Source organism: Piliocolobus tephrosceles, chromosome 15, assembly GCF_002776525.5.
Source record: "Piliocolobus tephrosceles isolate RC106 chromosome 15, ASM277652v3, whole genome shotgun sequence".
NCBI classification, from domain to species: Eukaryota; Metazoa; Chordata; class Mammalia; order Primates; family Cercopithecidae; genus Piliocolobus; species Piliocolobus tephrosceles.
Window position 1 is genome coordinate 102,494,613 of NC_045448.1, and position 22,942 is coordinate 102,517,554.

Consider the following 22,942-nt stretch of genomic DNA (forward strand, 5'->3'; position numbering starts at 1 on the left):
TAGACATAGACATGAACACAGACCTAGACACAGACACAGACACAGACCAAGACATAGACATAGACCTAGACCTAGACATAGACATAGACACAGACCTAGACCTAGACCCAGACACAGACACAGCCACAGCCACAGACACAGACATAGACACAGACACAGACACCAACACAGACACGGCCACAGACAAAGACACCAACACAGCCACAGACACAGACACGGACACGGACACGGCCACAGACACAGACACAGACACGGCCACAGACACAGACACAGACACAGACATAGACATATTTTCTCCTGAACACCTGAAAGTTGCAGACATCATCAAACTTCACCTCTAAATGCTTCAGAATACGTGCAGGAATATATTTTTTAACAGATTGAGAACCTAGTAAGTAAACGATAGATCCAGAAAAGAATTTTCAAGGATGTAGAAGGAGTAACAATTTTATTTGATAATATATTTGAATATATCTGGACTGAATTCACCTAGAAGATTAAACTCTTCTTTATTTCTATCATTACCTTGTTCCCAGAAGTTTTCAGGCAACTGTGTCATCTCTGAGTCAGGTGGCACATTCAAAGAACAAAATCACGGTGGCAGGTGCTGAATGTTAATGAAGTCACATAGCTATCAGGCCTTACACCTATCACTGAGTCACCTCTAGTGTGTAAAATGAATTCCTAAGAGCCCAAACATGTTTTATGAATGTCGTATAAATTCTTCGAAACCCATGAGGAAATAAATATTTACATCAAAATTAAACCTGGAAAGTTTTTATAAATTCAAAGGTGAAACAATATAAAATGTATTTTTTAACCAAGTCCTAGGAAATCACAGAATTTTAAGAGGGAAGACTTTCTAGACTCAGATACAGAGAAATACGTGACCAGGTTTCAGGCAGCTTTTATGGAAAAATGTGCTGGCTCAAAACAAAAACCTAGATGAGTTGTCCAGAAACTATTTTGGTTCTATAGGAAGGAAAAAAGCTAGACAAGGAATCAGCCTCCGAGCAGCAGGCTGAGGCTGTTCCTGGTCTGCATAGCTGTGTCAGAATGACACCTGCTGATGTCCTGGACACTCATCTCCCGCCCCTGGTGGGGCCTGGTGAGACAGATTGCTTCCTGGAGGCCACACTGCAGGGAGACCCATCTTCGGCAGAATAGGGCATTGACCCACACTGGGCTGAATCTCAGAGGAGCAAATTGGCAGAAACTGATACAAACAGTTCCACAAGGCATAGGCACTCTCTTTATACTGTCTGCCAGCAAACATCCCTTTTTGCTAAAACCACTACTGAAGTATCTCTTAATCAGTGGTTCTTGGGATAGAAGTTGATCAAGTTCAGTCAACCAACCCAACTCATGTTTTCACTCATTCAGATCCTGTATCAACATTCCATTCCCCATGAGCCTGGGTCATTCCAAGCCCCCAGCAGGCTGGACCATCAACCAACACTTGCTTCACCTGCCTCCTGCATTAAACCCTGCGCAGGCTGACACCCAGCAAGACCACTCCTCTAGCCTGGAATGGTCACCATCCTCCTCCAAAATGACTGAGGAGGAAGCTCTACCTGTGAGGCCCTGGGCATCTGCAGGGCAAACCCACAGGCTTCAAATTCTCCCAGCCTGGTATTTGTGTAAGAGGAATGCACTGCTCTGTACAACTCCAGAGGACAAAACTCGTGAGTGAGTCCGGTAGAGCCCAGCATCCCCGTTATAAACATGGAGCAATGGAAATAGACTTGGATAATTAAGTCACTTGCCCAAGGCCACAGAGCTAAGGAACGACAAAGTAGGATATAAACCTGAGTCTACACAATCCTTGGTTTTGGCACTCATTCTCTGCTCTGTAAAAGCATCAACACCTAGAGCTAGAGGGGTCTCCAGAAGCCATGAAGTCTATCTGCCCACCCAAACAGTCTTCTGAAACCCAGCGTCCTCTATAGAAGACAAGCTTACCTCATCACAAGATGCACACTGCCACTCTTGGGAAGTATCCACAATTAGAAAAGTCTGTCATTTTGGATCCCAAATTTGCCTCCCTCTAAACTTCATTTATTAGTCATATTCTACACTTTGGGGAGGCTCCGAAGAAGTCTGTCCACACATTCCAATAACCTTGAGAGTTAGGAAGTGTGTATAGAGCACAGTGTACCTGGACAGAGAAGTGGGAATACTGCCTTCCTTCCTGCCAGCAGCAGTGTGGTGGGCAGCTTAGATTACCTGTGTGAGGCTCAGTCTCCTCATCTGTGAAATGGGCATACCCTGGTGTTCACTACAGGAGAATTAGATGTCACACTATATGTAACGAGCTCAGCAATGCTGCAAGAAGAAAGTGCTCAACGAGCAGTAGCTCTCGTCAGTGTTTTACAGAAGCAGAGCCAGGTACTTAGGGAGGTAAGGAGCTTGCTCAAGGACACAGGTGGCAGATGTGATGAGAAATCAGCACTTCCACCATCTGCATTCTGCCAAACTCCTGCTAAGGGACTATTCCACAACCCAGCCTGAGAACTCATCCGTATTGTAGTTGGTAACTTAGCTAACACGAGTTACTATACTAGAAATGTGTGCAATTTTACCTAATGGAATCCATAAGCCCAAATGCATAGATCCATATTATAGAACATGTAAGTGTTCCATAAATATTTAATTTATAAAATATACAATATAAATGTGTGCTGAACATACAAGCACACAATTCTAAGTACGTACACATGCATACACACATATGCATCTTCAAGGCTGACAGGAATTCTAAGGTTTTTATCTTAGTGACAGCATATGCAACCGGAGGTTGGAACTGGGCTCCTGTCTTCATTCTACCATTAACTAACTATGTGATCTTAGGCAACCACAGAGTCATTTGCTCAATCTCTCAGTCACAGTTTCTTCACCTCTAAAATACAAAAGTTGGGCTAGTGAGACCTCCTAGGTCTCTTGCAGGTCTAAAACCCTGGAACTATAAGTCAATCTGGATTTGAGCTTAGGCCTCCTCAGTCCTAGATACAGCTTTAGTTTCTAAAGCATTGAGTCATAGCAGACAACCACTGAACCCAGTCAACTCTCTTGCCGAAGGCCCCATGGCCACCAACGGCAGAGCCGCAACTCGGGGCTTCCGAGGTCTCCTGGGAACTGGACTTCCAGCTCTGCTGGGCTACCTGCTGGGTAAAGTTAATTAGTAACTGGACACTCTGGCATTAGAGCAGGGGTTGGTTGTGAACAGACATACACCCTTAAAACAAATTTTGCTTTCTGTCTTATAATCTGAGCATGGGAAACACCTAAAATATTTGAGTAATCAGTCATCCAGAAAACCTGCCCATCTAAACTACGACAAAGACAGAAGAAACAAGGACAGGACGACCTGAGTAGGGGAAAGACAGCCAATCAGATCCTGGCACAAAGGCATGTAGCATATTCTACTCACAGAAGCACCTTTGAAGTCTTCCTTCAGAAGCTGTTTCTGTTGATTTGTATATGCGTGACTAGTTTTTAAGAGCAGCAGATTGTACTTTCCAGAGGTGACCACAGCAATATCTCCCATCCCACATGGTCTTCTAGAATGTGACCGTGCCACTCTGCCACCAAGAGGTGGAGTCTAACTCACCTCCCTTGAACGTGGGCTGGCCTGTAACTTGGTGTAACCAATACAATGCCACAGAAGTGGTGCTGTGTGAACTCTGGAGCTAGATCACAAAAATCCATGCAGCTTCCACCTGGTTTCCATGGGGTGCTTGCTTCTGCCTGGCTTCCGTGGAAAGCCAGCCACCATGAAGACAGTCCAACTCCCCTGAGACCACCTGGTTAGGGAGACCACATGTAGGGCATTGGTTGACAATCCCAGCTATGCCCAGCCTCCCAGGAGCCCTGCAAAGGCACCAGCCATGTGAGTGAAGCCATCGTGGACCCTCCAGATGAGTCCATTCACCAGCTGAGCACCACTGTTTGAACTCAATCAGACACATGGAGCAGAAACATTGCCTAGTTGAGCCCTCAAATTCGTAACATACAGAAACTTGGAGTTATCATAAAATAGTTGTCATTTTTAAGCCACTAAGTTTTGGGATCGTTTTTCATGCAGCAACAGGTGAACAGAATGCTCAGTCAAAAGCAGATTCCAGATGGCAAATTGGAAAGAGGGAGAAGGCTGGGAGAAGAAAACACAACTGGAAAAAGCAGCAGCTGATTGCCCAATAACAGGGGAGACAGGAAAACCGTTAAGGCAGATGCAAGAACCAAAGCACTCAGCCATTTGGGGATTTTAAGCGCAGACACCAGCAGTCCCTTCCATGTTACTGTGCCTTACTGAGTATATCAGGATGTTAAAGCACAAAATAACTGATGTTCCTAATGATTTCCTTGAATCACAAAGAACAGTTTAAATTGTGTTCAAACCCCTCTTTCTCTAGGATAGGACAGTACATGCAACACAGACGCAATGAAGGTAATATTGCAATTACCTCCCAATGTGTTTTCCTCCTTGCTACTCTGGATTCTTCCGCCACTACGGCCCCAGGAAAGGGAGAGAGCAAAGTCCTCCTCAGAAGGAGGGAAGGAAGTGAATATGATACAGGGGAAGTTCCTTCCTGGTAGGAAATGTCAGTAGGAGAAAAAGACCCTTTGGGCTCCTGGGCAAAAGGAGGGAAGGTACAAGAGAAATCAGGCAGGCAGTCCTGCTTCTTATTCTGGGTTTGAAACCTGAGGGCAAAGGGACAAAAGGTAAAAGAGAGAGGGAGGCTGGACACAGAGGAATTTTTGCTCTGCTTCCAAGTTGCGTCTCTGGAGGTACCTTGGTGAAGTAAGGGACACTAAAGAAGAATGGAAATAATCGTGTGGCTGTTAGGTAAAGGGGTGCTTCACTGATGGGAGAGATTCAGACCTTCCCCTGCACTCCCAGGAGAGAATGGAAGGTGAACTGAGATCTGGGCTGAGATGGGGCTGCCGTGATGAAAGACAAGATGACCTATAGCCATGGCTTCAGGGTATTCAGTCAGTAAGGAGCAGTGAGGCCAAGTCGGGGAAGACTGCCCTAGCTCTTGGTAGATAACCACTTCCCCAAGACCCTGAGCTCTCCACCCTCTGCTACCTTGGCTTTCCTGGTGCTCCTCTGAGCTATTCAGGTGCAGCAACAGGTGCTGTAGCATCTTTTCTGATGGGCTGGTACTCGTGCCCTGCTGGTTGCTAAACATTTTAAGTATCACCTGGACAGTCTTAAGCCACAGAAGAAACAAGGTCATGGCCAAGATGCAGAGAACCTGTGGAGCCAGTGAGAGGCACAGCAGGGCGACCTTGGACAGAGCACTGGCTCTGACGACTGAGGCACAGACCTTGGGTTTTCCCAGTCACAGACGCCAGCAGTAGATTCCACAGGACGCCTCGTGACCAGGAAGGTCCAGGGACATCTCCACAGAAGCCAGTGCAGACCCCAGTTCAGCACATGTGGATCAGCTGCCCACCACTCCCTGGGGACACAATGTCCCCGTCTTCTCAGGCTTCTTCCTGGCTAGAGGAAGGTGCTGGTGAGAAACTGGAAGAGTGAACATCTACCCAAAAGAAACGAAATGAATGCAAGAGAGGTAGATTTGGACCAACTCAGACAGCAATACATGTAGCAGCAGGCTTAATTCCCTGCCCTAGTGCGAAAGGGCCTTCAGAGCCAAATGAAATTCCTACTGGCAAAGCTGTAAAGGTGCTTTTTTTGGCATCTATTTGTAGTGAGTAGATATATTATAGCAGTATATTTTTTTATATATATTATATATATACTGGGTCTGAGTATATACATTATATGTATACTGATTATAATATATATAATCTATATATACATATATATACTCACTACTATATATTTTCATATATATATATATATATATATATATTAGAAATATTTTCTTCCAGAGTTGTTAAGATGTCAAAACAGATGGGATTTTCTTTGTATGCTTTGAAAGACCATCTTCTACTCTCTGGAAAATGTGTCCACCTTGTCCTCTGAGGGGCACCAAGGGCAGCAACTGTCCCAAGCCCTGTGTCCAGGGTGTCCCAGTGACAAGAAGTCAGCCACTCTCCCACACACAAAAAAAAAGACTGAAAACACCAAGGGATTTTTATCTCTACTGCGTGGGAAAATCTATCACCCTCACCACAAGCAAACCTGATCTTCAACTCGCAGATAGCCCAGACTTGCTGGGTTTCCTCAGACCAGACCCAAAAAGCCCCGCAGGAAACCTTTGACTTGCCCTGGGGCTGTGGGCAACTGTTCCATTTGCATTCTTAGCCCCTCCGGCTCCTCTCAGCTGTCAGATGCCCAGCCAGCTCGCTCCTTGGTGGTAAGAGCAGCTCTGTGAAGCTTGGTGAGCCAAACTCCTGCGTCCCTCCCTCCTACCCCAACTGAGCTAACTGGGTAATCCTACGTGGTGGGTACGCTCATGTTCACTACTATTCACCTCGAAGTCGGGCGGGGCACATGACTGGGAAAAGCAAGTGCCGATTCCAGGCCTGTGCGTTTCACAGCTGGTGCTCTGCTGCCAGCCTCTCTCCTGCACGGTGCACGCTGAGCCCTTGTTCATCCCTGCTGCCAGCACAGCACAGTCAAGCCATCCGGGCAGCAGGCCGGGGTCCACCCGCATCCATCGATCCACTCACTTGCTCCTGCTATGCCTGCTTCTGCTTCTGATAAATAGGAATAATCTCCACCCCGCAGCACTTGTATCAAAACAATGGGAGTCCCACTACTGGTTTCCGTAAATTCTGTTTTAACAAAGACCTGCGTCCCCGAGTGGCTCTGATGAGTCGTCACAGTCCAACGCAGTGCTGTAGCACGAGCAAGAAATCAGCTCGTGTTGTATGAAGCTACTGAAGTCATTGCCACAGTACACCTTGGTGGTCAGGCACCACGATCAAAGTGAGGGATCAGGACCTTGTATTCATTTTCTATTGTCGTGTAACACACCAGCACAGACTCAGCCACTTAGAACAACCGCATTCATAGCTCACATTGCTGTAGGTCCGATGTCTCTGCTCAGGGTCCCACCAGACTGAAATCAAAGTACCCTTTGGGCTGTGCTCCTTCCAGGAGCACGGGTTCTGTTCCGAGCTCACAGGGCTGTTATGACTGCAGGACTGGGCCCCCACTTTCTCCCTGGATAAGGCCACTCTCGGCTCCTGGATGCCACCCATGCTTCCTGCCCTGAGGCCCTCTCTACACCAGGACAGTTTGTTTCTTCAAGGCCAACGGAAAGAACATCTGCTGCTGCTTCAAGTCTCTGACCCCTTGACCCTGACCTCCTGATCCTCTTTTAAATAGCTCACCTGATTATGTCTGCCCACCCAGCACAGGTGATCTTTTTTATTAACTTCAAATCAACTGATTGAGAACCTAAATTACTTCCACAGAATTCCTTCACCCTTGCCACATAAAGTAACTTAACCACGGCAGTGATGTTCCATCTATTGCCTTATCCCACAAGGAGGGAATTATACAAGGGCATGGATCAGCCAGAGTCATCTTAGAATTCTGCCTACCACAGACATTCAAGAAAACATTCTGACGAATATTAGCTCTAGAAAATTTAGGATCCACCCAAAACTTTACACTAACTTCTTCCTTGCTCCCAAATAAGAAGACCTCTTCCTTGACTTTCTGAATCCTTTCTACTCAAAGTGTGGCCCATGGACCGGCAGCACGAACACCATTTGTGAAAAATTCAGACCAAGAGAATCAGAATCAGCCCCATATTCACAAGGCCCTCAGTTGAATATTCACAAGGCCCTCAGCCGCATATTTACAAGGCCCTCAGGAGATGTGAAAGCCCCATCTCAAAAGGCCCTTGTCCTGAAATAACTCCCGCACAGGCTTGGCCCTGGACACGTCTCCTAAGGAAGGGGTTCTCAAAGTGTGGTCCCCTGGCACCGGCACCAGCATCACCTGGGCACTTATTAGAAATGCAGATTCTCAGGTCGCCAGCCAGGACTTACTGAGTCACACATCCAGCCCTCTGCATTTTCATAAGCCCACCAGTGATTCCGACGCAGGCTCAGGTTTGAGAACCACTGGGCAAAGGCACTGTCGTGATCGAGTGTCTCCCCTATGGAAAGCCGTGATTAAAACACAAGAAAGCAACCCGAGTCTGCTCTGCTTCAGTCGTGCTGCTGCCAGAGGCCAACCTGCGCTCCTTGGGGAGGGGAGGAGGGCTCGGGGTCTGCGGATGTTCTGGATTCCTCAGCTCTAATTGTCAAACAGGCTTTGGAGGTCAGGGTGGGAGTGGGGATGTAGAAGGGAACCCCTACTAGCAGGGCCGGGTAGGGGGCTCCCAGGCCAACTGAAGACCCCTGGAGAGAGGATAGCTGCCCTGAAACATTCAGCCAAGCTTCTTTCTTGCCTTTTAGAGTAACCAAGCACCAAAGTACAATCCAAATGGACCAACTTCTAAATGAGGTTAGAAAAAGGCGCTCTCCTGTGCCTGTGCGTGTGGTAATACCAAATGGGCAGGTGGGCAGGAAGCCCGCTGGCCTCGGGAGGGCAGAGCTGATGAAATGGGCATGGAAAAGGTGAGTGTGCAGGAGGTGGGATGGAGTGCAGAAAGGGGACCAGCAGCCCCCACTGCAGCCATGCAGCGCTGGGAGGCTCCGGGAAGGCCTGGACACTTGGCTGCCTCTGCTTATACAAGAGAGAACTCAGGGCAATGTAGGATCTTGACCAAGATCTTCGAGCAGAGTTGTGGGTGGGGGTAGAGGAGTCCTGAAGGGCTCTAAGAAGAGCAAAGGCCCCCAAAAGGGAATGGGATTAAAGAGAAGGAGCTTCAAACGGCAAGAGCAAACTGTGTGCCAGGATTCAAGAGAGACAGAGAGAGGAACAGAGAGAGAGAGAAACAGAGACAGAGAGACAGACAGAAGTAGAGACAGAAAGAGAGAAACAGAGACACACAGAGAGAAACAGACAGGCAGAGAGAAACAAAGACAGAGACGGAGAGAGAGAGATCTAGGAGTCAGGACACCTGAGTCTGTTTCTGTTGGAGCCTCGGGCAACTTTCCTGATTTCTCCAGAACTCAGGTGTCTGATCCGGGCGACTCTCCTCGTCCATGACCTTCTTCCCCCGTGTGAGGATGACCTTAAGGCCTGAGTGCTTGATACTACTTGGATTCATTTACTGTACTCCTCTTCACCCTCGACCTTACTGTTTGCAGGCGGAAATGGAGACCCTGAGCAGGTGAGCTGTCACGCAGCTTGTCCAGGCAAGCTGGACTCTGAACCCAGGCCAGTTCGCCTGTGGGAACACACCGCAGCCCTAACCACACTCTACTACCTCTCCCCAGAAAACCACCCGAGAGCCAGGCATTAGAGAATCCACAGTGACTTTAGCATATCAAGCTTTTCACACCAGAAAATCTCATGAGGCTTCTGAGGAAGAAAGCCCTCCATTCAGTGCACATCCCACATGCAGCCTCGCGTAGTGGAAAATGGTCTCGGTGGTCCGCTATCTTGTGTTGGATTCCACTGCAATTTTCCTTGTGGCCTAGAATCATGGACGGTCCTTAGAAACCCCCTGATCCAGCCCCTTTTTTGACAGAGAGAAAAACTGAGGCCCAGAAAGGTCAAGTAATGCTTCTGGCCACCCTCACACAGGTGAAGAAGGTCATGGAGAAGGAAGGTCTCCCGGATCAGGTTCCTGAGGTCTGGAGAAATCGGGAGAGTCAGCTGAGGCTCCACCAGAAATGGACTCAGGTGTCTCAACTCCCAGATTTCTCTCTGTCTCTGTCTGTCATTCTGTCTCTGTCTCTGTGTTTCTCTCTGTCTTTCTCTCTCTGTCTCTCTCTCCCTCTATCTCGGACTCTGTCTCTGTCTGCCTTTCTCTGTCTCTCCCCATCCCTGTCTCTCTCTCTGTCTCTCTGCCTCTCTCTATCTCTGTCTCTCTGTCTCTGTCTTTCTTTGTCTCTCTCTGTCTCTGTCTCTCTGCCTCTGTCTGTCTCTGTTTCTCTGCCTCTGTCTCTCTGCCCGTCTCTCTGTCTGTCTCTGTCTCTTCTCTCTGCCCTCCCCCTCTGCCTCTCTCTCTGCCTCTCTCTGCCTTTCCCTCTCTCTGTCTCTCAAAAGCCTCTTACCTGCAGCTCTGCATTCTCTCACCTTGTTGCTGCTCACCTGGGAAAGGCTGCCAGGCCAGACTTTCACCTCCAGCGGGAGCTCCGCAGTCAAGCAGGGATTTATACCCTCTTGGGAGCTGGGATTTCCTAACCGGGTGGTGTCACCCGCTCACACTGGGTGGCAGCGGACACACCTTTTCCTCCTCACGGAGAGCACCCCCAGGCTGCAGTGCTGGGTCTGAGTACACGATCACCGAGATGGGGAAGTGGCCAAGGAAACTCCGCATAAGTTTCCCTATTTTTCTGTGACTCGCTAAAAATTACGTACTTCCAGCCGAGGAGGTGGTTTTAAAGTGATTGGCGTTTTGCCCAACTGTGGCCCCATTAAAGAGAAAAAGACGCTTTTGATCTTTAGCCAGGGGAGGAGTTGGTTTTCCATCCGAGGAACCTTTCAGTATCTAAGAAAGGTTAAGTTTTGTTTTGTTTTGTTTTCAGAGTCCTGTATGATTTTTAACTGTTAAATGAAGGAGGGGGTTGTTATCTCGTTCCTTATTCTAGATTGTGGAGTTTGCAGAACTGAATAGTTTGTCTTCTGAAAGTGGGAATCCAGCACCAAGTCTTATCTATACAAAACCAGTGTCTCCTAAACCCCCTAACCAGCCCAAAGGTGCTGTTGGTTGCTCCTCTCTCCCACCCAAGTCGCCTCCGTGGAGTTAGAAAGGACAAAGCCCAGGCAGGGTGCACCTGGCTTGCTCAGAGCCAGCAGATCCCCTGCAAGCCTCACAGGTAACAGAACCAATTTCGGTCGTGCCTCACACACTCTCCACCCTCAGACTCCCATCCACACTGGCTGCCCTGATGGAACTTTGGAGAACTCATGGTCCTGGGCCATCCTTGATATGAACAGGAGGCCAAATGGGAGCATAATACCTTGGCCACAGCCTCCCTGGAAAGCCAGGCTCCAGGGCTGGAACTCTCCATCGTCCCCCGCAGCCTCTCGCCTATGCACTCGCTCTTGTTGCATCGTTTAGGAAGAGGTGTAATTTGGAATCACGCTGTTGGTGGTTGGAAAGGAAGAATGCTTTTCAAAATGTACTTTAAAACCCATGGCATTAACCTTCCTAACACTGTCTGCCTAATTTATGCAGATCTTCATTTTCTTACAGGTAAAGAGGCAGGTATAGAAACTCCTTTGGAGAAATCTTAGGGAATTCATAGCCAGAACAAATGGCTAAATCAGAAGGGTCCATGGGCCCTAGTTTTTTTTTTTATCCTTTTGCTAAAAAAGGAAGGTAACTCTCGAAAGTCAAATCTCAACTGGTTAAAGAAAATCTTAGAAAAATACAATGTGAGAGCTAGGTAGAAACTTAAGAGATGCTCAGATCTGTCCTCCAGTTTAAAAAGAAGAGAAAACTGACACCCAGACATTTGGGATGGGGAGTGAGGCGAGTAAGCTGTATTGATTTAATGGTATATATAACTTCACAATGGGTGGATTCTTAGGGAAACTGTATGGAAACTGCATGGAGTTTGTTGAGCAAAAGGTAAACGTTACATTATATCATGTTTATTCTCTTTAAGGACCATTAGAGATGAAATATCTGGGTTTTTTCCTTTATTTTGACATGGTAAGATTGAAGAATAAAGCATAAATTTTGAGTCAAGCCTAGTAGGTTTCAAACGTGGGAATTCATTCCAGTAGGAAAATCTCAGCAAATACCATCATCATCTCAGGATAGAGAACACACCAATAATGGAACCTTTCTCTCCACCCTGGCTCTGTGCTCAGCTAAACATATCACTCCCAGATGATCTGCCTCAATTAGGATTTGGTTCATTAAATAACACAGGAAGCCCACAGCTTAATTCAGCCAAAGAGAGGAAGCAAAACCATGCAATCTGCCCTTGGCCATGCTGGAGTTAACTGCTGATCTTGTGAGCTATAAGGAGGAATTTACATCACCTCTCTTCTTTCTATGGGAAAACTTGATCACAGAGTCACAAGAATTGCTTAAATAGTCTTTTCAAGAACTAATGCTCAGACCCAACAGACACCCAAGAGTAAGTCCCCAGGCCTGCCGGAAGGCTCATGGAGTCCTGGCTACTTTACCCCTCCACCCCCGCTTCATGGCCTACGCTGCACTGTCTCCACCACCAATAGCACATTTGAATGGCTCGATTTCTCCACCAACTGATGGGAAACCCACAAAGCACAGAATGTTCTGTAGCATCGTGAAATCCTCTGAGGTTTGAGGTGAAAGTCACCCAGGATGTTTATTGCAAAGATTGAAGCAATGATTCCTCATTTTTTAGACCCAGGAGGCCTTTCCAAAGTCTGATCTGGTTCAGAGATTAGCAGAATCCTCTGAAAACCCTTGTGGCAAAGTTCCAACCCCTCTCCCTTCCTTGTAATGTGCAAGCCACAGGGTGGGGAAGGTGAGAAGGGAGAGGGAGGCTATGTCATGTATTACGACAGGGAATATGTGTCCCCAGTTTTTATGGGACACCCTCAATTCCAAATACTCTGTCATATTATCCCCATAAACTCACTCATTGTCAGATCAGAGAGCCTTAATTTGGATTCAAGAAAATATGGTCATCAAAACCATAGGATAAATTTAGCAATCAGAATCCATAAAATTAAAAATTCTGACCAGGCACGGTCCTAGCACTTCGGGAGGCTGAGACAGGAAGATTGGCCATGAGTTCCAGACCAGCCTGGACAACAAAGTCAAATCTCCCGTCTCTACAAAAAAAAAAAAAAAAATTAATTAGCCAGGTGTGGTGGGGCATGCCTGTAGTCCCAGCTCCTTGGAAAGCTGAGGCAGGAGAATGGCTTGAGCCCAGGAGTTTGAGGCTACAGTGAGCCATGATTGTACCACTGCATTTCAGCTTGGATGACAGAGCAAGACCCTGGCTCAAAAAAAAAAAAAAATTTTCTAAAGGCTGTCCTGGTCAACTGGACAATAACAGAAAAAAAACTCTGTGTCTTAATCCCATTTCCCACGTAAGGTAACATGTTGTTCACGGCTTCCAGGGATTAGAATGTGGACATCTAATGAATGGCTCCACTTTTTAGCTCACCACAAGCTCAAAGATTCTTTCCAGTCCTCGCAGTTTGTGCTTTCCAATTCTAAACAGAAGCATAAAAAAAAGACTCTGCATAATTTTTGGAACACCTCAATTCCTTTCATGCTAAGAATGTCTAGAAAGCACAGACAAAGTATGCACAGAGCTTTAGAGGTCTGCAGGAGAGATTTTATTTTGCTGTTCATAATCAGAGAAAATCCAGTCTTCATTGCTGAAGTGCTTTTTGGTTCCAGGATTTCCTTCTGCTTCTTTCTCCCACCTTGGGTTTCCATGAGAGACACTGGGAAAGGTGAGAATTCCAGGACACCACCCATAACACGAACAGCCCCTGCCCACTTTCCCTCCAACCCCCCTCCCACGAGACCCAGACCCTGCATGAGAGGGCAGCTGGAACCTGGCCCCCTCCAGAGCCTGCTCTCCCTCCACGGGCATCCAGGTCCCTTGCAGTACCTGGCCTGGAGCACTCCACCCTCCTGCTCTTCCATCCACACAACCAAGACTTCCCCCTGCCTGCGGGCTTAGGAAGCTCCAGGCAGGCCCCTCCTGCTCTGACCAGAGGCCCGCTGTCTCCCTTGCAGGAGGTGGAAGCCCCTACTCCCTAGTCTTGCCCTTCTGCCCCATGGGCCCAGGAAGTTTATTGCAAGGACTGAAGGAACGATTCTTCGTTCTTTAGACCCTGGAGACCTAAAACCTGTCTCTCTCTGTCTGAGAGAGAAACCCTGGAAGTCGGCCTCCCAGGGCGTGGATAAGCTATTCATTGAGGGGGACAATGAAAAAACTTCTTGTTCCTCATAATGGAAATCTGATTTTCATTCTGCATCAGAGAGCAGCGCAATGCTTATTCATCCAGCTATTATTTGCACTGCTGAGAACCAGCTCAAGTGTCCCCACACGAAGAATAGGCAGATTGGCTTTTCTTGCCAATAGTCCCAGGTGCTTTCTGATCTGGTCCAAACTGACAGACAAGACCCCAAATCATGGCGCTCTCACAGACACAGTCAAGTCAGCCTTTGTTACGCACCTGGGGGCTGAAAGAGGCTGCCGTTAACCACAGCTGACGCTGTGCTTCCATCTCTGCGTGTCACAGGCAGCTCCAATCTGAAGTCATGGGAGCTACAACTGCTGTGGAACCTGCAGTCTAGAGGACTCATCGCTGAGATCTGAAGGTCGATTCAGTCCCACCAGGCTCAGCAGAAGAGATGGCGAGCAGACTCTCAGACAGCAGCTGTTGGATCCCAACCAATACCTAACACCTGAGCCAACCCTCAGCTACCCACCTTGCAGCAAACACCCCAGCCCATCCTCCACATCACCCTTCCCTCATCTCACCTACCCCAACCCACCAGCCCCACCAGCTATTCTAACCAATAACCCACTGGATCTTCTCAGCTCCTGTTAGATATAAAAAATTCAAATAGCTGGTTAATTGAATTGACTTTAGACTCATAATGAAGGTGGTAAAAAAACAAAAAACAAAAGCGGTGAGGTCTCTTCCTTAGGACTCCCAGCTGTGTCTGCACGCGTGTGTTTAGGGGTGTGTGTGTGTTAATGAGTTGCTATCTTTCATTCTGGCTCCCCAAGAGCCACATCCAGCCTCCCTCAATGACTGCCTAAGCAATAATGACTGCTTCTGGCTAGCCCCTGCCAGGGCCACCAGCAGGTAAGAAGACAGACCCCAACCACCACCATTTTGAAGTTCTAAGTATATTAAACATTAAAAACCTATGCCAGAAGAGAGCAACAGACACTAGACTTTATTCTAAAAGTTTGCATTTAGAAAATAAATGCTTTACAATCAAACAAACCTCACATGCACAACTCACTTGGAGATAAAACCTCAGCATCACCATCCACACACAGCCTTTGTAACTGTCACAGATATGGTTTTTCTGGCCACCCTCACTCACACTGCACAACCCTCAACCACCCAGCCTCTTTCTTTTTTTAACTTTTATTTTTTAGAGACAGAGTCTCCCTCTGTCACCCAGCTGGAATGCAGTGTGGCTCAATCGTAGTTCACTGTAACCTTGAACTTCTGGACTCAAGCCATCCTCCCACCTCAGCCTCGGGAGTAGTTAACATTACAGGCATGCACCACAACACCCAGCTAATTTTTAAAAATTATTTATAGAAATGGAGTCTTGCTGTGCTGCCCAGGCTGGTCTCCAACTCCTGGGCTCAAGTGATTTCCCCCTACCTCAGCCTCCCAAAGTGCTGAGATTACAAGCATGAGCCACTGTTCCCAGCAAGCTGCTCTGTGATATCCCTAGCTTCCATATCATCTTCCAGCTTCCAGAAAATTGTTTCACTGAATCTTGAGACCTGCTCTGCTTTCTAATAGTCTCTCAGTAACATAGGACATCTTGCTAGGCTCAGCTAACATCTGAGCCCCCACCCTTCTGAAGAGCAGTGATGATGCTTAAATTGTCCTGCAGGGTCCAAGTGTACCCATTGCCTTCTCAGTGTGTATTTTGTTACAGAAAATAACCCCCTTGCACAAACCCCACCTGCATGTCCTCCTGTGCCAGCCGGGCTGTCAGGCACGCAGACTCCATGCAGGACCTGACTTTGACTTGTCATCTTCAAAACACTCCTTTCCCCCAGGACAGGCAATCAGGGCAGGCTTTGGCAGCTGGGATGATGGCCTTGGCTGAAGTCAACTATGAAGGGGAATCCACGCTCCTCCACGTCCTGTCACAGGCGGGCTGGCACGCCAGCTTTCATCGGAAATGACATTCCGTGTGGTCACCGCGTCATCCCACTTTATCCAGCACTGCCGAAGCAATTGCCTTTGCCAACCGCCCTAGGCCATGGAGGCACACGGCTACAGCCAGCCTTGGTCCCCAAATCATAATGGAGGGACACCCAGAGGGGAAAAGGAAGGTGGGGAGGCCCCTCACCTGGCATGGGAGAGGCTGGCTGAGCTTAGAGACAAGGAGCAGTTACACACTAACGCATATTTACAGAGACTTTAAATGGATCTCCAGGGAACACCATTTCAATCTCCACCCAGCTCAGAGCCAACAATTTCCCATTTCTTTGTAAACTACCCTGTATTAACGCAGTCTTTTACTTTGTGTATTCTAGTGCTTTGATATTTGGTGCCTTGCTGATCCTAGAAGGACTGCCACACCCAGGCCGAGCCCATTCCTTGAGACAGTAACCAACTGGCCCACATGCGCGCTTCCCAAACCAATCAGCCCTGAGCCCACCCACCCCACTGACCACTCCAGGTATCAGGCTCTCACCTTCTGGGCCTCTGTCTATCTACCCTAATCACCCAATAATCTGGTACCTAATACACTTCTAAGGTACCAGATAACTGGAGCTCACTGAAGACATTCACACGAACCAATCCTTAGCCTGCTTCCTCCAGCACGCCCGTGCCTTTCAGCAGAAATACCATAAAGGCAGCTTCCCTCCATCTGCCCGCTGGCCAGCCCTGCAGCCTCCCCGCGTGCCCCTCCTGGCTCACCCCTTCCGCCTGGGAACTGTATGGCAGTCTTTTCAACGGCAGGCACCCCTGACCTGCTAGTCTTGCCACACCTAAATCATAATGATACCTGTGTTACAGTCACCTTTCCCTGACTCAGGGGAATGTTTGCGCCCCAGGGACTGGCCCCGGAGATCGACTTATCATATTCTTTTTTGATTTTTTTTTTTTTAAGAATTTGGAGTTTGGTCCCAGAAGGAGACAAGTTGGCCTCTGTGAGAACCTACACTTCTAAGATGTAGACTCAAGTGCTGAGGGATCACCTTGTCTCCCCTGGTACCCAGAGGGGCCAAAAGGGTCACAGTTCAGAGAGAAAAGAATGAGGGAGACATGCAGAGAGAGGCAAGAGTGAGCTTGGCGCCGGCCCACGGCCACTCTGCTCTGCTCTAGGGCCTCCCCGAATGGCGGCATTCCTAGCCCTGGGCCCCCATCTCTTGAGACCACATCTCGTCACTTCCAGGGCCACATGTCAGGTCCAGGAGGCTCTGGTGTCCGCTTCGATGCTTTTAGTTTGCCATTTGGGTGGTCATCTGCCTCTCAAGCAGAACCCCTTGTGAAGCATTCCAGTCTCCTTTGAGCTGAGAAAAGTAATTTAAATTTTTTTTTTTTCTGAATCCTGCCAGGGATCGCCCAGACCTCAGCGAAGGGCAAGGCAGCATAGGGAGAAAAGCAAGTGCCCCAGGTTGAGAAAAGAATGACAGAGACAGGAAGCAGCAAATACCCTGGATCAGGGAGTGAGGGACCGATTACCTGATTGAGCTCCTACAGCAGCAGTTCTCATAGCACTGCCCAGACCCCAGCAGCAGCACATCCTGGGCCCCACCCCAGGCTACTGGATCAGAGGCTAGAGATGGGACCCACCAACCTACAGTGAACAAGCCCCCCAGACGATTCCGATGTGCAGAGAAGCGTGGGAAGCTCTACTCAGATGGTTCTCAACTCTGGCTGTACAAGAGGATGACCCCAGGAAGCCTGCATCCCACCTTCACACCAAAAGAGACCAAGCCGGTCAGTACTTTTTAAGCTCCTACGTGATTCTAATGTGCTGCCTGCCAGGTTAGAGGGCTAGACCACTCATGTTCTCCATTGTTATGTCTTTGGCTCCTGCAGAGAGAAAAAGCAAGTAAGTGAGAACCTTCCAAGGTGGACTCACAGAGGACAGTTAATAAAGACAGTGCTGTAGCCCAGGCTGCCGAGCTAGGTGAGAAGGGGCCTTATACGACAGTGGTGCTTCCAGCGTCTGATCCTCAGTGTCTAATCAGGGCAACCAGCGGTCTCAGACTTTGGTTCACACTCACGCAGCTCACAAAAGACCGCGCTCTGCACCAGCGTCTTCGCCCATTCTTTCACTCATTCATTTATTCATTCATTTTGCTAGTATGCTTTCAAGCACCTGCTTCAAGCCCAGCATTATTCTAGGCTCTAAGGATTTCCATGTCAGTGGAGGAAAGTGGCAATAATATAAAGACGTAAACAAATAAATGACTTCATTATAACCAGAAAGACGCATTGTAAGCAATACTCAGGCAGGTCCTCTGCACTGGACAGTTCCCTCCACAAGGTAGAGCCATTCCAATGTAATTTCTTGCTGGATTCTGTCTGGGCGGTTGGCATTATCTGTTGTCACTCATTCTGCAACATGGCCCGTGGGTTTGTAAGCCTTGATCTGACCACACTCAGGCGGTACAAGTAGGGGCACCAATAATATTTTGGAAATAGAACTAGGATGAAATTTATTCTGATGCCATCTATATGAAAAATGTTTGCTAAGTACAAAAACACCAACAAAATTATAGACAGTACAATCGCATACTTAAGAAAATCAATCGTGTACCATAAAGCGATGATGCATTGATAACAGATCATACTTATTTGCTTCAGGCGTCTCTATTCAGAACACTCTGTTAGCCTGAATCCATTTCCAGAATGCACTTGACAGACTTCCAGCTGCTTTTTAAACAGATACATTCCATGCTCATTCAAGCTGATCTGCTTCTCAAAGCAGTGAATGAAAATCAAATAAGGCACCGTGTGAGTCAGCACAGGCTGTGTCTAACAAAGTACCTTAGGCAGGATGGCTTAGAAACAACAGGAATCTGGAATTTATTTCTCACAGTTCTGGAGGCTGGAAGTCGAGATCAGGTGCCAGCGTGGGGTTCTGGGTTGGGGGGGCCTCTTCCTGGTCACTAATGACCCTCTTCTCCCTGTGTCCTCACTGGATGAAAAGGTGAGCTCTGGGGTCTCTTTTATAAGTGTACTAATCATTCGTGAAGGCCTCACCCTCATGACCTAATTACCTCCCGAAGACCCCACCTTCTAGTAGAAGAACCTCGGAGGTGAGGATTTCAACAAATGAATTTTTACTCTTGGGGGAAACCGACATTCAGTTCACAGCAGGCAGTAAAAGGTATCTTACCTGAATCACGGGTTCATGCCTTGCCTTCCAGCCGCTGAAGGAGGAAGAGCAAGTCCCTCCCCCGAGGCTCCAAGGAAACAGCCCCAACACCACCCCCCCAAAGCCCTTAGGAGGGGGAATGAACGGCCAACCATCCTGACCACGCTCCCAACAACCAAGGTCACCAGGAAGACAATGTTCAGACTACTCTTGGGCCTGGTCTCAGAGAAGTCAGCCCCAGGAAGGAGTGGTGAAGAATTTCACCCCCAGACTTTCTTACAGTCTTGCTTGGGGATTGGGGAGGAGGCCACCAGGCTCTTCTGGATTCTGTGGGCCTAGCCGTTAATTCTCAGGGGGATCTTAGAGCCCCATGAGCTTCCCTGCCTGGTGCTCTGGCTGCTCTGGCCCTTGAGGCAGAAGAAGTCAGCCAGCCCCACCCTCACCAGCCCAGAGGAGCTGTCCAAGTTTTGTGGCTGTCTTGGGCCAAATACTCCTGGAACTAAGCATAATATTAGCTGGGGCTTGGGAGTGTCTAGTTAGACGGTCGTGTTTTGTTCTCATGCTTATAAATCCACAGATGATCTGCATAGCAAGAGCCTCGGGCCACTCCTGGGCACCATCTACATTTGTAGATGAGGAAGCCAATGGTGGGGCTTCATCCATGTTAAGTATCGAGGGCTGAATATGTATTTGAACTTCAATGGCAAATCTTTGAAAGAACATATGGAGAAATCGTTTTCCAGAACAGGCTCCCTGCCTTCTGGCTGCGCCTGGTGTCCTCCAGCTGCACAGGGCCAGGCCATGCTGTGTGACGCTGGTCTCAGGGGAGGCCTATCTTGGAGCTGTGTCTGGGTCCAGGTTGACTCGGGTTCTCAATCCAGCTTTGAAACTTTTAGCAAATGCCTTAACCTCCCCAAACCTGCATTTCTGCTACTGTGACAAGAGGGCTGTGCTAGCAGCAGCGCCCATGCCCACAGCATTGACGGAGTGCTGACTCTGTCCCCAACACTTTACTCACATATTGGCTGATTGGGTCACCCCAACAACCCCAAGAGGCAAGTGTTACGGTGTATTAGCAGTCCTACTTTACAGGTAAAGAGACTGAGGTATTGAGACATGAAATAACTTCTCAAAGGTGACACTATGTTATGATGAGTTGAATTTTGTCCCTTCAAAACAGACATGCTAGAGTCCTAATCCCCAGTATCTCAGAGTGTGACTTAGTTGGAGATAGGGTCTCTATAGGGGTAATCTAGTCAAAATAAAGTTATTAGCATAGGCCTAATCCAACATGACTGGTGTCCTTATAAAAAGGAAAAATGGGAGCAGAGAGGCAGACATGCAGGGAGGGACGATGATGCGAAGACACACAGGGAGGAGACGGCCTCATGACTAGAGTGATGGGGACGCCAGGGATCACCAGCAGCAGCAGAAACTATGAGAGATAATGAAGGATCCCCACCTAGGCTGTCAGAGAGAGCCTGGTCCTGCCAACACCTTGATGTCAGACTTGTAGTCTCAAGAACTGTGAGACAGTACATTTCTGTGGTTCTAAACCACTGACTTGGCGGTACTTTGTCATGACGACCCTAGAAAACCAATACACACAAGTAGCTTGTGTTGGAGCCCGGGCTCCCCATGCAGGCTGGCTGTGAGGAGAGGCTGCCGGCACAGCACACATGTTCCCATGTGGTGGTAGCAATGGCAGTGGTGATAGCAGTGAGCTAAGAACTGCAAAGATGGAATAGGCACCATCCACATTCTTGGAAGACTAAAATAGACCAAAAAAGATGGCAAACATCTCTAACAAGACTGAAACATCCCCTAACTCCCCAGCAAGTAGCAACAGGACAGTTCAGGCAAGAATGTCATGTACTCTGGAGAGAGGGGATGGTTTTGTTTATTACTTTCTTTTTACAGCCAATATTTCACTCTGAGGGGTTGAGCCTGTTTCCTTCCATCAAGAAGTGAATGGTTCTGGCTGCTCCTGCCAAGCGGAATGAGGCCAGAGCCAAACGCCTCCCAGGTGAGGCAGGTGAGAAGCCTCTTACAAATAGGCCCCTCCCCGAGCCTGGGCAGCACAGAGTTGATGCGGGGGCCCAGATCCAGCAGGCCCACCCCATCTCAGGGTGCTGGGTGCTGGATGAAAGTGCAGCCCCTCACCGGCTTTAAGAGTAGAGTGCATTGTTGATCTACACCCTAAAAATAGGGGCCCCAGCAAGCAACAGTGTGAACAAACTGCACAAAGTGGTAGTGGTCACTACTTCAGTCCAGCTTCAAAACCATTTCTTAGTTCTTTGTTCCATCTTTGTTCGTGGATTTCAAGTGCAATGTGAATACGACTCTGTCCTAGTTGGTTGCTGGGCACAGGCTTCACCTCTCTGTGCCTCAGTTTTCTCCTCTGTACAAGGGAGACAGGAATACTATCTATCTAGGATTGTTTTAGGATTAAAGCAACATTTAGTAAAGGCTGGGCACAGAGGAGAGCACTCATTAAGTGTCAGCAACTGTGACAAAACCAACATGTGGGTCAATGAGTGCGCTAGACGGGAAGATGCGGTCTGAAGCATAATGACTCGAGGTACCGAGAAAGACTTAGTATAAGGTGGATTCCACCTGGAGACAGTAAGGACCGGCCCTGCTCCCAGTCTTTGCTGCACAGCTATTGGCTCCCACCCATTGCACAGCCCCAGCCGAGATGCTGGTCCCAGCCTATTTTGGTCAGAGGGAATTTAGGGAGCCCCAGGCAACTGGCTCAGGGTCTCGTCAGCCTTGCCAGGCCATGCTGACCTTGTTCCTGCCAAGCCCCACTCCCAGGTCAGGCTGAGACCTGCAGGGGCTGCCTTCCTGGCTCTGCATAGGCATCCAGGGCCAAGCACCCAGTCAGAGGCCAGGAAACTGGTCCTGGTGCCTGGGAGGTAGAGACATCCATGGAGTTGCTGTGAGGGGCTGAGGGAAGTGGCATGGGCAGATGGGAGCAGGAGGGATGTGGCGTTCGGCGAAGTGGGTCCCATCCTCCCTTCCAGAGACATCCCTGGGTGCCTGCCCTTGTGGGGCTGGTGCCTGGCCTGGCCATATAGGACAGACCCCTAAGAAAGCGGAGAGTCCCCACAGACCCCAGGTTCTGATGACTGAGCTCTTGCTGTCTTTATGATCAGCTCCCTGTGCACCCCGGTTCCCATGAAAGGAGAGATAGGGAGCTGTTGTTTACGAAGCTCGCTCTATGCTCCAAGCACTGGACGAGCATCATCCCGTTTAATGCCCCGGCCCTTCATGCAGTGAGCAATATTAGCTCATTGACCAAGGTGACAAGGAAACTGAGAGTCAAAAAGGCTAAGTCACGCAGCCGGTAAAAGACAGAGCCCACGGCTCCTGGGTCAGACTGTTCCCTGCTCACAGATCTTCTCCCCTATCCTGCCAGGCAGGCTCTCAGTCCACCTCCAGACTCCCTGCTGCCCGAAGTTGGCTGAGCCTGTGCCTCCTGACCTTCTTCAGGACCTCCTCCAGTAGCTGGGGGGCTTGGGCTCATCTCTGAGTGACACCTCTTCCCCAGCTCGGCCACTTCTGTGTTCCTCAGAGTCCTGTTTCTTGCAAGGGTGAACTTTGGGAACTGGTTGCTCAGGTTGGGCAGATGGAGCAGAGAAGTCTCAGTGACAGGTTCCTGAGAACCTGTGGGCTGCAGGTGGCGGCTGGGCAACAGGGTTGTGAACACGGCAATAGGCTCTAGCACACACCAGCAAGACCAAGTCTCTGCTCTGTGCAAGGTCAGGAATTCAAAACAGCACCTTTTGAGTTGACAGCACTTCTCATCTTCCTAGTGAAGCTCTTGGCCACAGGAGCTTCCCTGAATGAGCCCAGTGACTCACCAGGCAGTGTGAGCAGGGTCA

The 22,942-nt window shown here is 48.7% G+C and overlaps 2 protein-coding genes across 7 annotated transcripts in view; both read right to left on the reverse strand.

Moving 5' to 3' along the window:
• Positions 1–10,338, reverse strand: part of IL1R2 (interleukin 1 receptor type 2) — a 34,729-nt gene extending 24,391 nt beyond the window's left edge. The window contains exons 1-2 of one of the 6 annotated variants that reach the window (XM_023211343.1): positions 10,136–10,338; positions 3,611–3,803 (exon numbers count right to left, since the gene is read on the reverse strand). In XM_023211343.1, the coding sequence (XP_023067111.1) occupies positions 3,611–3,708 (98 nt within the window). In that variant the 5' untranslated portion in view covers positions 3,709–3,803; positions 10,136–10,338. Of the gene's footprint in view, positions 1–3,610; positions 3,804–5,330; positions 5,475–10,098 lie in introns of those variants that run through there. The other 5 variants (XM_023211344.2, XM_023211342.2, XM_023211347.1 and 2 more) reach the window with 5 other exon arrangements.
• Positions 10,339–12,209: 1,871 nt separating this feature from the next.
• On the reverse strand, positions 12,210–14,338 carry LOC113225182. The gene is made up of 3 exons (XM_026456408.1): positions 14,189–14,338; positions 13,298–13,447; positions 12,210–12,268 (listed from the first exon to the last, which is right to left on the reverse strand). Exons 1-3 carry the CDS (start codon positions 14,316–14,318, stop codon positions 12,210–12,212), a joined length of 339 nt encoding a protein of 112 aa, XP_026312193.1. The 5' UTR covers positions 14,319–14,338.
• Positions 14,339–22,942: the final 8,604 nt, after the last annotated feature.

What these genes read in the sequence shown, in the direction of transcription:
- LOC113225182 (XM_026456408.1), bottom strand. Translation starts at nt 14,318, where the DNA reads ATGAGTCCTCTAGACTGCAGGTTCCACAGCAGTTGTAGCTCCCATGAC. An exon ending in CAGCCTCTTTCAGCCCCCAG is followed by an intron (nt 13,448 to 14,188) that starts GTGCGTAACAAA and finishes CACCTTTCCCAG; the next exon opens with TGTCTCTCATGGAAACCCAA. An exon ending in TAAAGCTCTGTGCATACTTT is followed by an intron (nt 12,269 to 13,297) that starts GTCTGTGCTTTC and finishes GTTTCCCATCAG; the next exon opens with TTGGTGGAGAAATCGAGCCA.